Source organism: Buceros rhinoceros, unplaced genomic scaffold (assembly GCF_000710305.1).
Source record: "Buceros rhinoceros silvestris isolate BGI_N320 unplaced genomic scaffold, ASM71030v1 scaffold11762, whole genome shotgun sequence".
In the NCBI taxonomy this organism is placed as follows: Eukaryota; Metazoa; Chordata; class Aves; order Bucerotiformes; family Bucerotidae; genus Buceros; species Buceros rhinoceros.
The window spans coordinates 18,131-34,876 of record NW_010398328.1 but is presented as its reverse complement, the minus strand read 5'-3'; the positions used below and the strand labels follow the sequence as shown (position 1 = coordinate 34,876).

Here is a 16,746-nt window from a genome sequence, read left to right as displayed (position 1 = left end):
TGCACAGTGCCCAGGCAAGTAGCCAGGCTAACCAGGTGCCTGGTGAGAAGTCCGAGCTGGGCAAACAACCCTGAGGTGGACGGATATGCCGTGTCCTGTTCAGTAGCCATAGATACGAAGCCTGCATTGAAATTGGAAGCCTAAGAATTTCTTCCTGACAGACACTGAATAAGATGGTGGTACATGTTTGCCCCTAACATCTATTTCCTCGATATGCTATGGAATGGTTATCTGGAACGCGGACAGTGAGACCCAGTCCTTCACTCCTGCTTCAGCAAGTAGGACATGTTGTGGGATGTGAAATACCTTAACAGGAGAGAAAGTAGTGTCCACCCTTGGTTACCTTACAGCCTTGCCTTCCCGAGACGTGCGAGTTAAAAGTCCCACTGTGCTCTAGCCACAGCATAAAACCAGCCTTTTTTGTGTCTTTGGAAGAAAAGCTGTCAAAGGTCCGTCCTTGGTGAAACCTAGGTAGGGGATAGATACCATCTTGCAGCACTCCGTGCTTGCCCTCGAGGAGTTGATCCTAGATGGTTCCTACAGGCCAGTGCTGTCAGCTTCCAAGTCAGCTTGCTCACCCTTGTGGATCACAGTTGAGGATCTAAGTCTCCTAATACAGGAAGCCTCGATGCTTCATTTGGATTCCTAACTTCTTCAGGGAGCCAGCTGGCTTAAATTCAGATGTTTCAACATTAGATCCAGTTTAATCTTTGAGCACAATCCTAACCCTTACATCAGTTTTAGAAAGGGTGCTTCAGTTCCTAAAAAGTCCTGAAAAATCTTGTCCCATGTCAAAATTTAAAACATCCTACTAGAGGAGAACCCATTGCACCCCTGCAAGTCACTTCACTGTTAAACTACCTGCACTGCTGAAAAGTGACACAGCACGTTGTAGCTAGTCTATATCTGTCTGGCTCCACCTTTCAAAAACTGATCTCATCTTAGTGCATGGTACCCAGGAAGGATCCTTGACTAGTTGGATAATCCACACTTCTTGCAAGAAGTTTCATTGTTTTGTCACTAAGAGAAGATAAACCCCACAAATTAGCTCACTGTCCATTTATACACTAATTACTTTATACAGAAGTACCATAAATGCACGGGAGTTAACAGTGCACACAGGTGACCCAAATCCATGACACAACGGAAGGGCGACTGCACATCCCCTCTCTGCCACATGGACATCTTCTTTGTGTGGGCAGCTGTATTCACACAGCCCCATCAGCAGCTGGTTTAGTAAACTGGCCACATTAAAAACTAATCTGCAGGGAGTTTTTATAGAGGAAGTTTCAGGCTTCATTGTCCAGCAGTCTGTGACTGTACAACTCAACGCTGGCATGGAGAAAGACACTGGCAAAAGGGCAGAAGAAGAGAGAAGGTGAGAGATGCCTTGCAGTCACAGCCTGACCATGAAGCCCCACCCTAGGCTAATTAATTGCAGTCAGCGCCAAAACTCTATTCCCGCCCTACTAAGTTACGGCCATTTCAAACCGTATTTTTCTTCCCGGTTGTTTGGCAAGAATGTTATGTTCCTAGCTTTAAATACAGCTATCTAGGGACTCCCAGAGAGACATTTATTTTTATTATGTTTTTCTTTTGGACTTTATTCACAAAGCCAGCAAGGATAAGAGCTAAAAAGCCGAGATTTGGAAGAAGAAGGGGGTTTAAATCAGAAATAGCCTTTCAAGTAATTTTGGTGAAACATCAGAATCTGGAAACAAAGACTAGAATGCAGATAGAATTTCCTTGGTGTTTAAACTTTCATGTTTTAGTAGAAAAAACCACCCCTCTTGAAACAGACCCAGGATTTTTGAGAAGCTGATGGAGGTAATGGAGTGTGACGTACATAACCAGGACAAGGAATCTACTGGAAGAAGCAAGCACAGTATCTTTAAGAAGCTGCCAAAGCCTGCAGAAGTCCGTCACTGGCCATTTCCTTTGAACTGAAGCTACAAGCAAATGAAATAGACAGAAGACTGTTGAAGTCATGAAGATAAGAGTTCAAGAGTCTTCTCAGCTGGTACATGAAATGAACACGCAGGCAATGTTTAGAACACCGAAGTTACCCAGAGCTTGGAGTTAAGTGTATGCTACGTGATGTACAGTCACCTTTGATAAGAAGCTCACATCGAATCTTAAAACTGAAACCATTTCCCATGAAATGACTTCAATGGGAAGAGAACAAAAAATCTACCAGCTAAATTCACTTTTCGGAATATAAACAGGTACAGCTCCAAGGAAATCAAACACTGCTGTGGAAGGGCATGTAGAAGTCACTCAGTGTAACCCAGCTTCAGGGCAGCAGCAATTCTCTTCAGACCAGTGACTCTCAGCATTACAGAAGTCCCACTACCTCTTCCAAAATCAAGGTGTAACAAGAGTATGTGCTGGCAAATCATCTTTTCCCAGCACAGAACTTAGTGTTGACACCTAAGCCTGTACTGGACTTTGCATCACTGTGGATGGCTGTTGATAGTCGCTATGACCAGGAACTCTTGCTCTTTGTGGTTGCCAAGTTTTGTGGGACAAATTTTTACTGAGTTTATGGACAGATGAAAGCAGCCTCTGAGGGATCAGGGCCAGTGGTTGCTCTGTACAAGATGCTCTCAGAGCTTAGGCTGAGAGAGAAGAAACAGAGAACGTGTATATTTGGGATGGATGTCACAAACTAAAAAAAAAAAAAAAAGCCAATTGAGAAGTAGAGGTGTTACTAGAGAAGCTGTTGGAATAGAAAATTGAGGCATTCAGAGATCTGCCAGCATCAGCAAAAGCCTTGCCCCAGCTGCTGCGCGCACCTAGTGACTTTGGATCAGGTTCTGGAAGGAAATTTCACCAGTTGAAAGAGTCATAAACTTGCCAGGCCCCACGAAAAAACCCCAAAACTGCAAATTATCTTTTACTGACGACCCTTTAGTTGGTTTTAAAAAAAAAAAATCCACCACAACCCCCACAACAACCAAGATTTACTTGTATGAATTGAAATATATATAGTTGTTAATCCCATAATATTTTAGGTTGACGACAGTAAAGACATGTAAATAACCTTTAAGTAGAATGCACTAAAAAATACGAAGAGATATTGACAACTAGCCAACTGTCTGCTGGTTAACACAGGCAGCTAAGGTACGGTAAAAGCAAGACTTAAGTTCTTGTTCTGTAAAACTCAGCAGGGGCACTTGGACTCCATCTTCCACCAGGCTATCTCTGGTTCACTCAATATTTTAATATTCGGAGAAAAGAAGCAGTTCCAAGAGAAGGAACTGGAAGAAAAAAACCAGTCACTATAATAAAAAAAAATACCCAAGGCATTTAGAAATTTATTTCAGTTGCAGCGCAGCCACGTTCTTGCAGTAAGGTGGCAACAAACTGCCTCAAGCAAATCCCTCCATAAACCACTTCCAGGACATTCTGTTCTGCCACAGCGCAGAACAGCTCTTTTTTCCCCAGGACTCCCTGAATTTGCATGGGCTGAGGAAGTATAGCTGCTTTCAGCATCTGTCAAGGTTCAAGCTAGACTACAAGTCTAACTTCTGAACAAGATGGGTATGTCTCCTGCTGTACCCCAGGGAAAAGCGACTCCTCTGCCCCACCTCCTTCCTTGTACTCAGAAAGGGCTCTGGGAGACAGAGTGTATGAAAAACTTGGAAACTGTAAACATTCAATGCCCAAGTTATGCCTAAATACAGCAGACTACTACTGTACCTGTAAAGTAGTAATTTAGATGACAGGCACTTGAAACTGTAAGCAAAGGAAAAAACCACCTATTTTGTTGAAAAGGAACAAGATGCTATTCTTATGCCATCATGCAGTGGTAAGTTCAATAGTTCGTGGAACTGGCAGACCCACCCCTCAATTTAAGTGAAAGTTGCTCTCTTGGTGGAAGATACTTCCTTTAATGCTTTCATACTACGGAATAATTTAATGAATGATCAAAGATACATTTCATAGCCAAGAGGATCTTCCTAACAGTTGAAAGCCTTCGGAGCAGGTTAAGTCTGAGAGACTGTACACTGATCTTCAGGGTTATATCTCTCTACTGAGATCATTAGCCAATAGCCAGTCAAGAGGATGTGACACAAGTAGGAGCTTTGCCAATCACTGTAATCCATCAGAAGTGTCTGTGGAATACGCAGATATAAACTGTATGGTGGTGGGAGACGTACCACCAGCAGAGAAAGAGGAATAAGAGATAGTCTCGTACAGGGCTGTGAGGGGCTTCCTTAGGAACCACCTGAGCAATTTCACTACTGAATTCCTCTGTAAGGAAACAAACCAGAACAGATGCAGGGAAAGACTCCAGAAAGTCTAGAAAGCACCAAACGAAAACCTAACATTTCAGCTTGTTTAGCCTGACAGAACAAAGGCTGAGAAGAACCTACAATTTTGGTCTATGCACACTACAAGGGGAAAAAAACCAAAAAAGCAAAAAAGAGGGGAAGATTCCACTTATGCTACAACTGCATGTGAAGAAGTGCGTAAGATCGGTGTTAGTAATACACAGGTATGTATCGGCAGTAGCTTAACAAGGTATTTAGCACGGCAGCAGAGTTAAGGCAGGTATCAAAAGTAGTTAATTTTCAGAGAAAAGAGGGTTCTTTTAGACTCAAATTTGCTTAGGAAAAGAATTATGTGTGCACCTCCTTTTGTAGCGTAAGAAGCCTGGTAAATAGTTAGGTCCTTTCACTACTGTTTATATCCCTAAAACAGGAGCACTTGTAAACATTTAGAAGACCCTAATCAGGCGAAGCTTACAGACATGGTTCCAACCAAATACGTTTGTAAAAACAAGTTCCACAGCAATACATTTAAAGGATAATAAAATATGGCAACTCAGATTTTTGGCAAACATTTTATAATTTTTATATAAAAATCTCAGTAAGAAACCAAGAAGAATATCTGACGGAAACATCTGCCTTACAACAAGTTCAAAAAAACTTCACAAATGAAAAAGAGGAAAAACAAAAAAAAAAAAAAGAGGAAAAAACCTGAAAATTCCACCCCCACCCCAATCCTTTTTAATTATAAACCAGAATATCAACAAAACACTTAAAATAATCTCAGATTGTTTGGCAACTCATCACATCATAACAAGAGACACATTTGATCATAAGAAAAGTTTAACTTTATATACAACTTCACTTGAACATTTGCTCTTACCAGAGTTAATATACATTAAAAAAAGATTCTGGCAATAATACCAGGTTCTATTTTTAATACCTGTGTATAAAATGTAACATAAAATGCTGAAGCTCTATATCGTTAGAAGAAGTGACATTTGATTTCAATGGGTCCCTCTGTTGAAAAAGACAAATACTGAAAGAACAGGTGTTTAACTGAAAAAAAACAGAACAAAACCCAACCTGTTTCACTTCAGGGTACAGCTGGCTGAGTGTGAATAAATCTAACCTAATACTATTTATTTCTTGAGGCTGGTAGTAAATTTGTAAGTGAAAATATAATCTAGTAAGATTACATTTTAAATTTTATACTTTGTCACAAATGTGAACCGAAAGGAGCCAGGTCCCCTTCACTAAGCTAAACTACTTTAACGCATGCGAGAAAAATACCAACTGTCTGAGTGTGTTTTAGGGAACTGCAGGGTTTTTTAGACAGCCCTGGGGGAGTGGTGGGAGTTTTCTACTGACATCTGCATAGAATGTGAAATACATAATTAAAAACCCCTAAGGTATATACTAAAGTTTACAGACCAATGCTTTCCATATAATAAATAAAATGTCCATCATTGATTAGATTCATACACAGAGTAAAATACAACCTATTTTTACAAGTTTATATACAAAGTGTATTAGTAGGCCCAGGGGTACCTCATGGGTTGGAAGCATCTGCATTAGCATGTCACATTGGGAAACCCCAACTTTCCAAGTCAGTGACAAAATATATAACTACTTTGTTTTTCATTCAGGTACAAAGTAAACTTATTTTTCATCTGAAATAAATGTACATAATATTCTGTATAAACAATAGTTTATAAAGCTGTTTAAAATGTAACTTAAAAGTAATGCATTGTTTAACTTAGAGCTCTGAAACAAGCACGTGCAAATCCCTTTGCTTTAAAAAAAAAAATAGAAGCAGATTTTTTTTTTCTTTTGACTCCTCCATGAACAGAACTAGCTGGTAAAGATTATCGTTTTGCTTTCTTTACTTGTGTCTCCTCTGTTTTCTGCTGGCCTTTTCGACGTACCACCGTCGGGCTGTCTTCCCTTTTACGCTTGGTAGACTGCACCTTTAACCTGAAAAGCATTATTAATAATTATTTTAACAATGGAAGGACCTGTAAAACAAAAATCCTGTTTAGAGGATGGACCTTAATTGTCCATCTCTGATGAATTACCAGGATATATTACTTAAAAGCCTACTACTAAAACACTATATACCACCACAGACCATAGGGCGACCTTGCACAGTCGCATCACTTCTTATCAGGGTACTGCACACTAACTCTCTCGGAGGGTGCTCCATATGGAGAATCTGGGGCTAGAGCTCTTCTCCATCACCTTCTTTCTTGTGGATTATAACAGACTATAACGAACTACATTATCTTGTACCCCATCTCACAAAGACAGAAGAATAGCAATAGTGGCTGAAGTCTCTCTCACATACAGAGGCAGTACGTACCCTTATCTCTATTTAAGCATCCGTACACAGGCCCACATTTCAGCTGCAACTGATGGTAAGTGTGGTCATTCAGAACCATGGCCACTCGGAACCATGCAAAGCGATTAGCACGAGGTGAGCTGTGACAGATGATCATTGCATGAAACACGTGTTCCTGAAGTTCAGTTTGAAGACTGCCACATTTCAGAGTGGATGAGAACTAAATGTATTTGGCATATAACCCATTTTACAGGTAAACTGCAAGATAAATAGCAACTGTACATAATATTTATTATTCCCTTGGGATTTTACATTGTGATCTCAACTTTCAAAATTAAAAAGTGTACCAGGGAAGGAGGGAAAGGGAAATATTTTCAGAACTTGATATAAGGACTCTCAGAGTTTCTTCTCTTTAATCAGCTGATCTTAAAAAGAACTTTGAAGCATTAGAATCATGTCATCATATGTTGTTTTAACCTGAACTACAGCTGCTCTTCCCCCCATTCAGTAAAGAATCACAGCTCAAGTTAAAATACTGCATTAACAGCATTTTCAGACTTTCCCAAGAGGTTTCTGACGATGGAAAGAAAAAAAATTCTAGTCTTCCAAATGTTAAAGAAAGGAAGAAAAAGCAAAAAACGTAAACAGAAGAAAATCCTTTAAAAGCTTTTATATATCACAAGAGAACAGAACAGAGCAAAGCTAGACTGCTGTTCAGATTTTGAAGCAGTATATTACATATAAGGAAAGGATTAATGTAGTGGCTTCCAAAACAAATAATGGAAGTGGATTCAACTTTAACACTTACTGTGTCAATGGAGGAGATTTATTGATTTTAGTATCACTTGGAGATCTTTTTTTTGCTGCTATGTTCTGCCGTTTTCTAGGAGAAACTGAACTTGGACTGCTGCCTTTAGAAGTTGCACGAGTGGTTGGCTTGCTGGGCTGCTTTCTGTAATATAAAAGAATGATGAATGTATATATAACAAAATACTTTTACCAAGTCACTTTCTTCTTGCATTCCAAGTGCAAAAAATTAAGACTGAAGAGTATTTGCAACAAGCAAATCAAAGTTGCCAAAAGAAACAGTGGAAAAAAAATATTTGCATGCTTTGAGACACAAACTGCAATGTCAAGTTGTGTATTTTCCTATTAAATGTAGAACCAAAAGGCTACTTTACTGACAATGTTTAATATTTAACTAAAATAAAAGTCCTCATTCCAAACCTGCAATAATTCTGGTACACAAGTGTCCAGGTTTGAAAAATAGCTTGTAGTACCAGCAGAAGAACAAAAGAAGCAAAGCCAAACAGGTTGCTGAAAAGAGAAACTGCTTGTCCAGTGTACAGAAAGAACTCATACTAGCTTCAGTATCGACCAGTTCAGAAACTTGAGAAACTGGTCACTGGTGATCAACTTCAGTTTGAAAAACAGGGTACAGAAGTCAGAAGACCTGATAATCCAACAATGCTGAAGATGAAGCAGCCGCCCCTTCCACAGAGTTTTTCCCAAATGCTACTTATAAAATGCAGACTGTAGCACCTTAAGATACGATGCTTCGTTACAGTCAAGAGCTAGAAAGATAGTATTGGAAATGTGAGCACAAAACCAAACACACACATCTATAAATAAAAAAAAGTAGCTGTTTCCACAGGCAATCAGAGTGAAAACACTAATATCTAAACTTTCATTACAGTTTTAGACTTAAGATTTATGTGAGACTAAAGAAAGTTCCTTTGCCTTTACCAAAACAAAGCTGTTTTCTGCGAAGTGGCACAGGTACACCTTCACAGTTCATACATAACCACTGTCTGATTCAGCTCTGAAGTTATGAATTCAAGCGCCTACTGTGAACAGTGCTTCAAATAAGCCCCAAAGGCTAAAAATATGACATCCTCAGGATGAAGTAAATCCACTGAATTTACAGAAATCTCACCATGAACATAAAAACAAAGCCCGGACTCAATTCTCTTCTGGAGGGCAGCAACATAAATTAAAACTTTCCAAAGCTGCTAACTTACTTTGTTACCACAACAAAGTCAAGAGGAGGAGCTCTGCTATAACTCAGTTTGCCTAGAAAAAGGCAGACCTATGCAACGGGAGATGAAGAATGGCTTCTTGGAAACAGAACTCTTGTAATCACACTAGTCCTTTGCAGTAAGATTGCTTTCTGAGCTTTCACATTACCATACTAGAAAATAAATCCTCCTGTGCTGGAGATTCACCTATTTAACTTGAATAATATTTGGAAAAAGACAGACATGAAAAATTACATTATCACCTTGTTCCAACTCTAAATATCAAATGGCAAGTCAGAGGACCCATATACCATTCTGAACTAAGTGCCCTTAGACACAGTTTCTGAGACATCACTAGAACGACAACTGTCAGTAGGATCAATTCTTACCTTCTGCATACTCGAGTCTGTCTTTTGAGACTCTAACAGTTTCCCCACTTCCCCACCTCCCCTTTTGTCTCTTCATCCCTAGAAGAGTGGTACTATAATTTGAACCAGAATTATTTGGGAAGCTTTCATCAATTTAAAAATTAAAACACCCCTGCTACCCGCACCCCTCCCCCCAACCAACAAAACACCCCAAACAAACCCCGCAACCAAGAACATAGTAAAAATCCTGCTATTGGTGTGTCTACAGACAGTTACCTTTGAGCCTCTAATCTTGTGGCTGATCTAGTTGTGGCCCCAGAATGTGCTTCATCATCTTCCTCGCCATCATCTTCCTCACCTTCCTCCTGCTCTTTTAGTTCGTCTTCGTTCTGACGTTTTCTTTCTGGCTCTGGTGTTTCTGTCCATGTAAAATTTTACACATGTGCTATAAATTTCCAAAAGCTCTCCAAAACGATATGGACACTTAGTTTAGAAAACCTATTCTATTCACAAATCCCATTTTAAGTAAGTAATTTTCCATCTCCTTTATGCTTCAACATTTTTTAATTCACACTTGTTTGACTTAATCTTGCTAACACATTCACCATAGTTTACTTATGCAGCTCATAGCCAGAATTCATAGAAAATTCATGAGGCTTTATAGAAGCATCTGGGATGTAGCATTTCTGACATGAGATTACAGCAATTTGCACATATTTACATAATATTTACACCAGCTGTAACTCAATGATTTTTCCCCAAGAAAGGGAAATTGAATAAAGCTTATCTTGTTGCTATTAGTAAACAGAAAGGCGCAGTAATATCTTCTCATTCTGTTAGAAGCAGCACAGTTTCATGTTTTTACCAGTTTCCTCCGACTGAATCAGAGAACGCTTGGGCTTTCTTCCCCTCTTACGCACAATCACTTCTGCTTTCTCAGCTTCACCTTCCTGAAAAAATGAAATGGAAGCAAGTAATGCAAGAACAATTTAATTTAAATAGAAGACTGATGTTTTTCAGTACATACTGCTTATAAACTTACAAATTAAAATGGTTGCACTTACATTTGTTGTTTCTTTCTTATTAGATAAGTCTGTACCTAAAAAGAAAGGAACGAACAAAACTTAATCCTGAACTTCAAATCTTTTGCCAATCAGTTTAAAAAGGAGTTCTTTCAAACTCTGTCAACTGCCTAAACATCACAGAAGCTCAGAAAACGTTTAAAGTCTCTATCTAATTTAGAATATGCCTCTGTTGTATTTTGTTATATACAGAGACTGGGACAATGATTAATTTTTTTTAAGTAGTAAGGCTTTACATGACTGACATTATTTACTGCCTTGTTGCATATGCTGTTTTGTTTTAATGGAGAAGCAAAAGTTACCCCTTTTATCTACTGTCAACCAATTACAGAATCACAGAAAAATTTAGCTTGGAAGGGGCCTCTGGAGGTCATACAGTCCAACCTCCTGTTCAAAGCATGGCTAAATTAATTGGTCTCATCATACTGCTCAAGATCTTGTTCAATCCAATTGTGAAAGTCTCCAAGAACACGGTCCCTCCAGGCAATCTATTCTAGTGCTTAAATATGCCAGTGGTGAAGCACCAAGACAGCCATAGCTCAAAAAGATGGTATTTAAAACCTGTCTAATACCTAGTATGCAAATTATGTGACTTTCCCTGTGAAAGCAATGCAAACCACCATCGTTAAACCAATAGAACAAACAAAAGAATGTCAGTGCAACTGACCAAAAATAGATCTCAAAGAGCAGAAACATATTCTAAAATTCGCACACAAGTTTTCTGGAGTTCCTTTGTTAAGGTTACAGGAAAATATTTTACACAAAAGTAAGTGAAATAGAACATCAAGATGTTTAACTATTCAATAAAGAAATGCAATGAAATTGCACTGTAGGTATTTTACACAAAATAAGTCTAACACAGAACTAACATGTCTTAGTTCTGTTGTGTTTAAAAGACAACATACTTCAAAATTCTGGTATGTTTTTGTCAAATTTATAGCAAAATGTCTTTTGATTGAAGAACACTCCACATAAGTACAAGACACGCATTTCTTAAGCGATAGAACTCTCTTTAGGATGTGAAAATGGAGTACTTTTGCCTCAAGTATAAAAATAGTAAGCTATCATATTTAAAAATCTTACTAACTTTACAGCAGCAACCGCTCATAAATGCAAAATAATTTTAGTTTCAGTGTTACAGGAGGATGCTGCCTTCGGAAACCAGGTGTCTCTTAACTTCACGAGTTGTACTGACTGAAAACAAACCCTCTGCTTCCCACTCTACATGCGACTCTGTCCCTATCACAAACCCTTGTGCAGAACACCCCAAAATTGCCAGAATAAGTGATCTGCACAGAGTGATTCCACTTTGTTTTCACTGCCAGAGGTTTTTAACCCCTTTTGTCACATGAATGCTAACAGATGATGAGAAGTTTACCAGGATATTTCATTTACTTTATACACTCTTCCTGATACCCCTGTGACATCAGCAGCCTTTTACCTGGAAAATGAAATGTTACTTAACACATTAAATCAAGTATACAGTCAGGTGTCTGTCCTTTTGAATAAAAGCGAACCAGAATGCACTTCTACACCCTTCTTGCATTCTTGTCTGTTCTCTTTGCAGCTGACAGAAACCAAGTACCACACAACCAGCTAGCCCTCCAGAGACAATCCTGAAGCATATGGATTAAATCTGACAAATGCAGAGAAAATAGGAAATAGTCCATATGTGCACTGCCACCAGATTAGTATCTCTAAAATCTAAACTTTCGAAAACTCCAGAAGATTTGTTTTGAAGACTTGTTTCTCGGATTTGTTGCATTAATGTTTGTATTTGTTTACAAACCATATTTTAACCTGCCTTTCAGGTTCATCTGCTTCTTGAATGGATTTGAAATCTGCTCTATGAATAGCCATAATTAAGATGACATATATAAACAACTAGTGCAGTTCAGACTCCATATGCACAAAAAAATTTACACCATCTAAAATTCAAAGTTTGACTTACAAATCACAGATGTCTGAATAGGAAAGAAATAGAAAAGTATCTCACTTTGACCTTAGTTTGAAGCACTAAAATTACATTTCTGAGTGAAGTTAAGCGATCATCTAAAGATCTTACAGCAGTTGTGAAAGGGAAAATAACTATCCCCTCAAGCTACCACTAAGCTCTTTAGACACATACCCACAGATAATCCAATTAACCGAACAAAATTCGACCTTTTTTCCTACATGTATTTTAAAACAGCTAATGTACTAAGTGTGATTGATAGTTACTGTATGAAAGAAAACAAGCAGAAATGGAAATCAGTCACTAAGAACTAGTTTGATGGGGTACCTACCCCGCCTCTGAACCTCTGCCATATGCCTATCCACACAAACAAATTATCCAGTATGTTCTGCAATGCATTATTCAGCACTTAACAGTGCTGCTGCATCTTTGAAATAAGTTCTTATCACACCGCTCTATTTTTAAATAAAAAGCCACAGTAGGAATTAGGGACAAGACTTTGCTGTTCTGTTTACTCAGATGTTTTCACACACTGATAACACCGACTGCCGAGGATAGGGTTTAGAAAGGACCCATGTGATTTTCTTGAAAACTCTCTTCTATTTCTTCCATCTTTTGTTTCATTTGTTAAAGCAGGTATCATTTGCTTACCTGTTTGAGGTGTTTTTCGACTTGCAAAGATAGGAAGCTGCAGCTGAAATAAAAAAAGTGGACTTTTTAATTTTGAGAAAAATCAGAAAAATCCAGGATTGTATTACATAGAAAGTTGATCCCATTCATAGTAGAATATATCAGCAAATCTAGAAAGTATGAACATTCTAATGAGAAAACAGGAAGCTTGCACTGACTTTAACAGCTGCATGCATTTTCTCATTTATGATAAGTATTTGAAAGGAGTCAAATCAGCCCATAAAGAAATCATAGCAGTTTCAGTAACCTAGCTGACACTGAAGTCATTGCAATAAAAGACAAAGTTAAAAGAAGTTTCAAATACATTTCTGAAGACAATGTAGCAACGAAAAAAGGTTAGTGCCGTCATCATACGTCATCAACGCATACAGATTTGGAGTATTCCAAGTCACCAGAATTCTGTATTTACTCATCTCCTAAAATGACTGTCCAAAAAAAATCCAGTCGCGTTCATCACTGAGCGACTACCCTGGGATGTCTATGCTTCCTGAGAAGCAGCAACATGCTCTCAAAGCAGCCTAGGGGAAACTGCCATGCAAAGATCATCTCTCACCTTACAAAACCATTATCTCAGATGGAGGGCAGATACTGCTCCTCCTGGAGCCAGCCTGTAACTGACTGCACACTAATTAGTCATCACTAGGAGGTACAAGATCTTTAAAATAGCAGAACTAGAACAAGATGATTCTGTTCCAGTACTGAGGGTGCCAAGATGTATGTATTTCTGAGGGGGGTTTTGAAATTAGTTTTAATTCTTATTTGGAAAAAAACGAAACTAAACCCCAACCCAAAACACCCTAAACAAACCCCCCTCCCCCCAAAAAAACCCAAACCCCCAAACACAACGTACCAAAACCCACAACAGTTCAAATTACATTGAGTTCATAGTGGCAGAGGGAAACCTCATTAGGAAAGATTAGGAATTCTGAAACAAATCTCCACCCAACTTGTGGAAGGAACAGGACTCAAAGGGCTGCCAGAAATGTTCAGAGACAGAACAAGCAGGGACAAGAACTACTATCAACAGCCACGGTAAACTCCTAAGACTTCTGACACGCATGTCGGCTGGCACCTCACCAGGACAGCAGGCAGAAAATGTGAGTTTCAATACATCTTCGTTTTTAAAATCACCTCTTTTCAGTGCAATAACGTTGATTTTGACATACAGGAATTCTCAAGAGAGATTTCCACCAGAATAAATTCAGCTAGTCATATCCCACAAATATGATCCACTACTATACTACCCTGTGTTGTAATACAACAGGATTGCAGAAACACTCCCAGTAGAATACCTCTCCTTAGCATGAATGAACTTCACAGGGGTTAAGAAATTACAATATTGCTGAGCTTCAAAAGACAGAGCTCTTACGTTACTAACCAGCATGCCTCTATCTTTCAAATGATCTACACACATTGTAATATAGATAATACAACCGCATTGTAATCTGTATTTACAAATACTAGGAGTTACTATGAGCCATTATTATGATAGGATCAGTAAAAGGGAAAAAAAATCTCAAGTTTTCTGAACAGCCACCCCTGACCTTCAGGCCAAAATTACTCTCAGCACAAATTAAAAGACATGTGCACACAACCAGAATTTCACCCTGTGTACAAGTACATTGCTAGCCACTGTAACACTTAGATATGTATTCAGTGTGTTGTTCTAAGTTTGATCCTGTTAGGTTTTTTGCTGTATTACAAATTAATAGTATGCTTTGCTTACAAAGTTAAGCTGTACTAGGAGATACTATGAATAGTTTTTTGTTTGCTTAGACTGAATTCAATTACCAAGTTTTCCATAAGATATTTCTGAAGTAGTTAACTGTTAAACAGATAAATGGCTCTTGAATTACTTTGCTTAAATGCACCCAAACAAAATAAAGGCACTTACATTCCCAGTGCTCATATCAGCTTTTGACTCCCCACCTGAGGGAAGAAATATGAATTCAGAACTTGAATGTCACTATTTTCATTGCTTTCCCACACAGATATTATGAAGTACCTACCACCAGGCTGTACAGCTTCAAGAGGGTATTTACGAGGCCGTCCCCTTTTCCGCTTCACTACTACAGGCTGATTTTCCTATTACGAGTAAAGGACAAAAATATTTTAGTTACTGTAATTGACATTTAGCATTTGAACAATATTACACAAAGATTGCTGCTAACTTCATAATGTGATAAAGGCAGAAATAGAGTTCGTCAGGTTAAACAAATATAGATGAGGCAGGTTTCCTAGGAGAGACACTGCCTGTTACGAAATTCATTGATACAGCTGAAAAGAAACAAGGTGACTCAATTACACAAAATTCTCTGTGGCTGACCTCAGGCACAAAGCCTGCCTCAAAACACAGTGCCTTCTGCCCCTTCTCCCCAACAACTCTATCACTTGGTCTCACAAATGCTGCTGGCTTACCCAATGTATCCCACCACATCTTCTCAGTCTTAGAAGAACTCCAAACTCCGTTACCTTGTGAGCCCTCCTTCCCAATGCCGTATAGCACAGGCTACATCTTATAATGCTTGAAGAAATGCTATTGAACAGTCAATATCCTGATTATCCCAATATATGGATCAGTGATAGTGTTTATATAAACAGGGCCTTTAGTAAAAAAGGCCCCTTACCTTGAAGTTTAAGCTTTGAAAGACAACTTTCAATAATGAATATGATCAGATGTTCAGATTACAAAGGCCCCCAATCTCAGATCACAAGATCCCCCAAAACAGACTCTCTCATATTTACAAGGAAACAAGTTATGTGCCTCATTCAGCATTTACTGAAGTCTAAGCAATGTTTCTCCCTGCAATAGATCTTAGTGACTCAAGCCTTGAGTGAACAAAATTTAAAAAATAAGTTTTCTTCCACTTCCAAATCAGAGGCAAAAAAGAAAATGACAAAATGTAATGTCTTTGAGAACTGTGTCCATTTTCAGGGGCCAGCAGCAATTTTGTTCTCTAAGGTTCAGACATCTTACAACCACCACTGTAGAATATCATGAGTATATGGCTAAAAGATACATAAAAGAGTTCTTAAAATTGTTGAGTGATAGTATTTTTGTAAACCCAAGTCATATTTGCTAGTGACTAAACTGTGCGCATCTCAAAAGTTTTTCAGGAAACTTTATTTCTATACAATGCAACTCTACACAATTGCTTTCCATACATTTTATAAGTATTATGAAATGTATGAAGTATTAAAGGTATTAAGTGTACTTCAATAATCAGCCACTAACATCTTATGATCTGTGAATTTATACTTTGTGACACAGAACTACATGAGTCTTCAGTATTTTACAGTACTGGACATAAATTTTCAGAGGTATTTCTATATTTTAACATTGCAGTCAACAAAATACAATGATGAAGTATTTATTTTGAGTGTGAACCTGCATTATCTCAGTTAGCTAACAAGAATGAGCCAACACTCACCTCTGGAGCGTTTTCATTTGATTCTAGACCGTGCTTTTCCTTTTCAGACATATCCTGCTCAATGGAAAATTCATCTTCACACACACACCAAAAAAAAAAAAAAAAAGATAAACTGTACACCCTTGTTTTATTGTCAAAGGTACAAGCCACAACCTCTGCACTAAAGGCATTATTTCATTCCGTAGCCCAAAATTCCCTAAAAATACCCATCAGAAATTAACACTATTTGCCTTGTACCCACAATAGATTGGTTTGCCAGAATGTTTCCCTAAAACAAGAGAAGTTAGACGGGTCTTCTAAGTTAGGGTAAAAACACAAGCTCAAGAGTGTGATCCACTGTAAAATGGTAAGATAAATACACGCTACTATTAGATTTTCCCCCACATTTCATGAAATGGGAAGCTGAGGATACAAGCTCATTGCAGAACTTGTCAACGTGTTCACTGGAGAGACAAAACTATCAGGGAAGATGTTCCGCTCACACAAAGACAGACTGAAGTTACATCAAAGCCAGTATCAATACTGTGGACACACCATCTTTTGTTATTTATTTTAGTAAGTCAGCTACAACAGTACACCTTGTGCACT

At 38.4% G+C, this 16,746-nt stretch overlaps 1 protein-coding gene across 1 annotated transcript in view; it reads right to left on the bottom strand.

Moving 5' to 3' along the window:
- Positions 1–5,570: 5,570 nt before the first annotated feature.
- The window catches only part of BOD1L1 (biorientation of chromosomes in cell division 1-like 1), a gene marked incomplete at its 5' end in the record, with an annotated part of 29,049 nt that continues 17,873 nt past the window's right edge, over positions 5,571–16,746 (bottom strand). The window contains 9 exons of the mRNA XM_010131064.1: positions 5,571–6,251; positions 7,424–7,567; positions 9,278–9,419; positions 9,867–9,951; positions 10,066–10,100; positions 12,689–12,731; positions 14,622–14,656; positions 14,737–14,812; positions 16,159–16,232. Coding sequence (XP_010129366.1) covers positions 6,143–6,251; positions 7,424–7,567; positions 9,278–9,419; positions 9,867–9,951; positions 10,066–10,100; positions 12,689–12,731; positions 14,622–14,656; positions 14,737–14,812; positions 16,159–16,232 — 743 coding nt within the window. The remainder of the gene's footprint in view (positions 6,252–7,423; positions 7,568–9,277; positions 9,420–9,866; positions 9,952–10,065; positions 10,101–12,688; positions 12,732–14,621; positions 14,657–14,736; positions 14,813–16,158; positions 16,233–16,746) is intronic.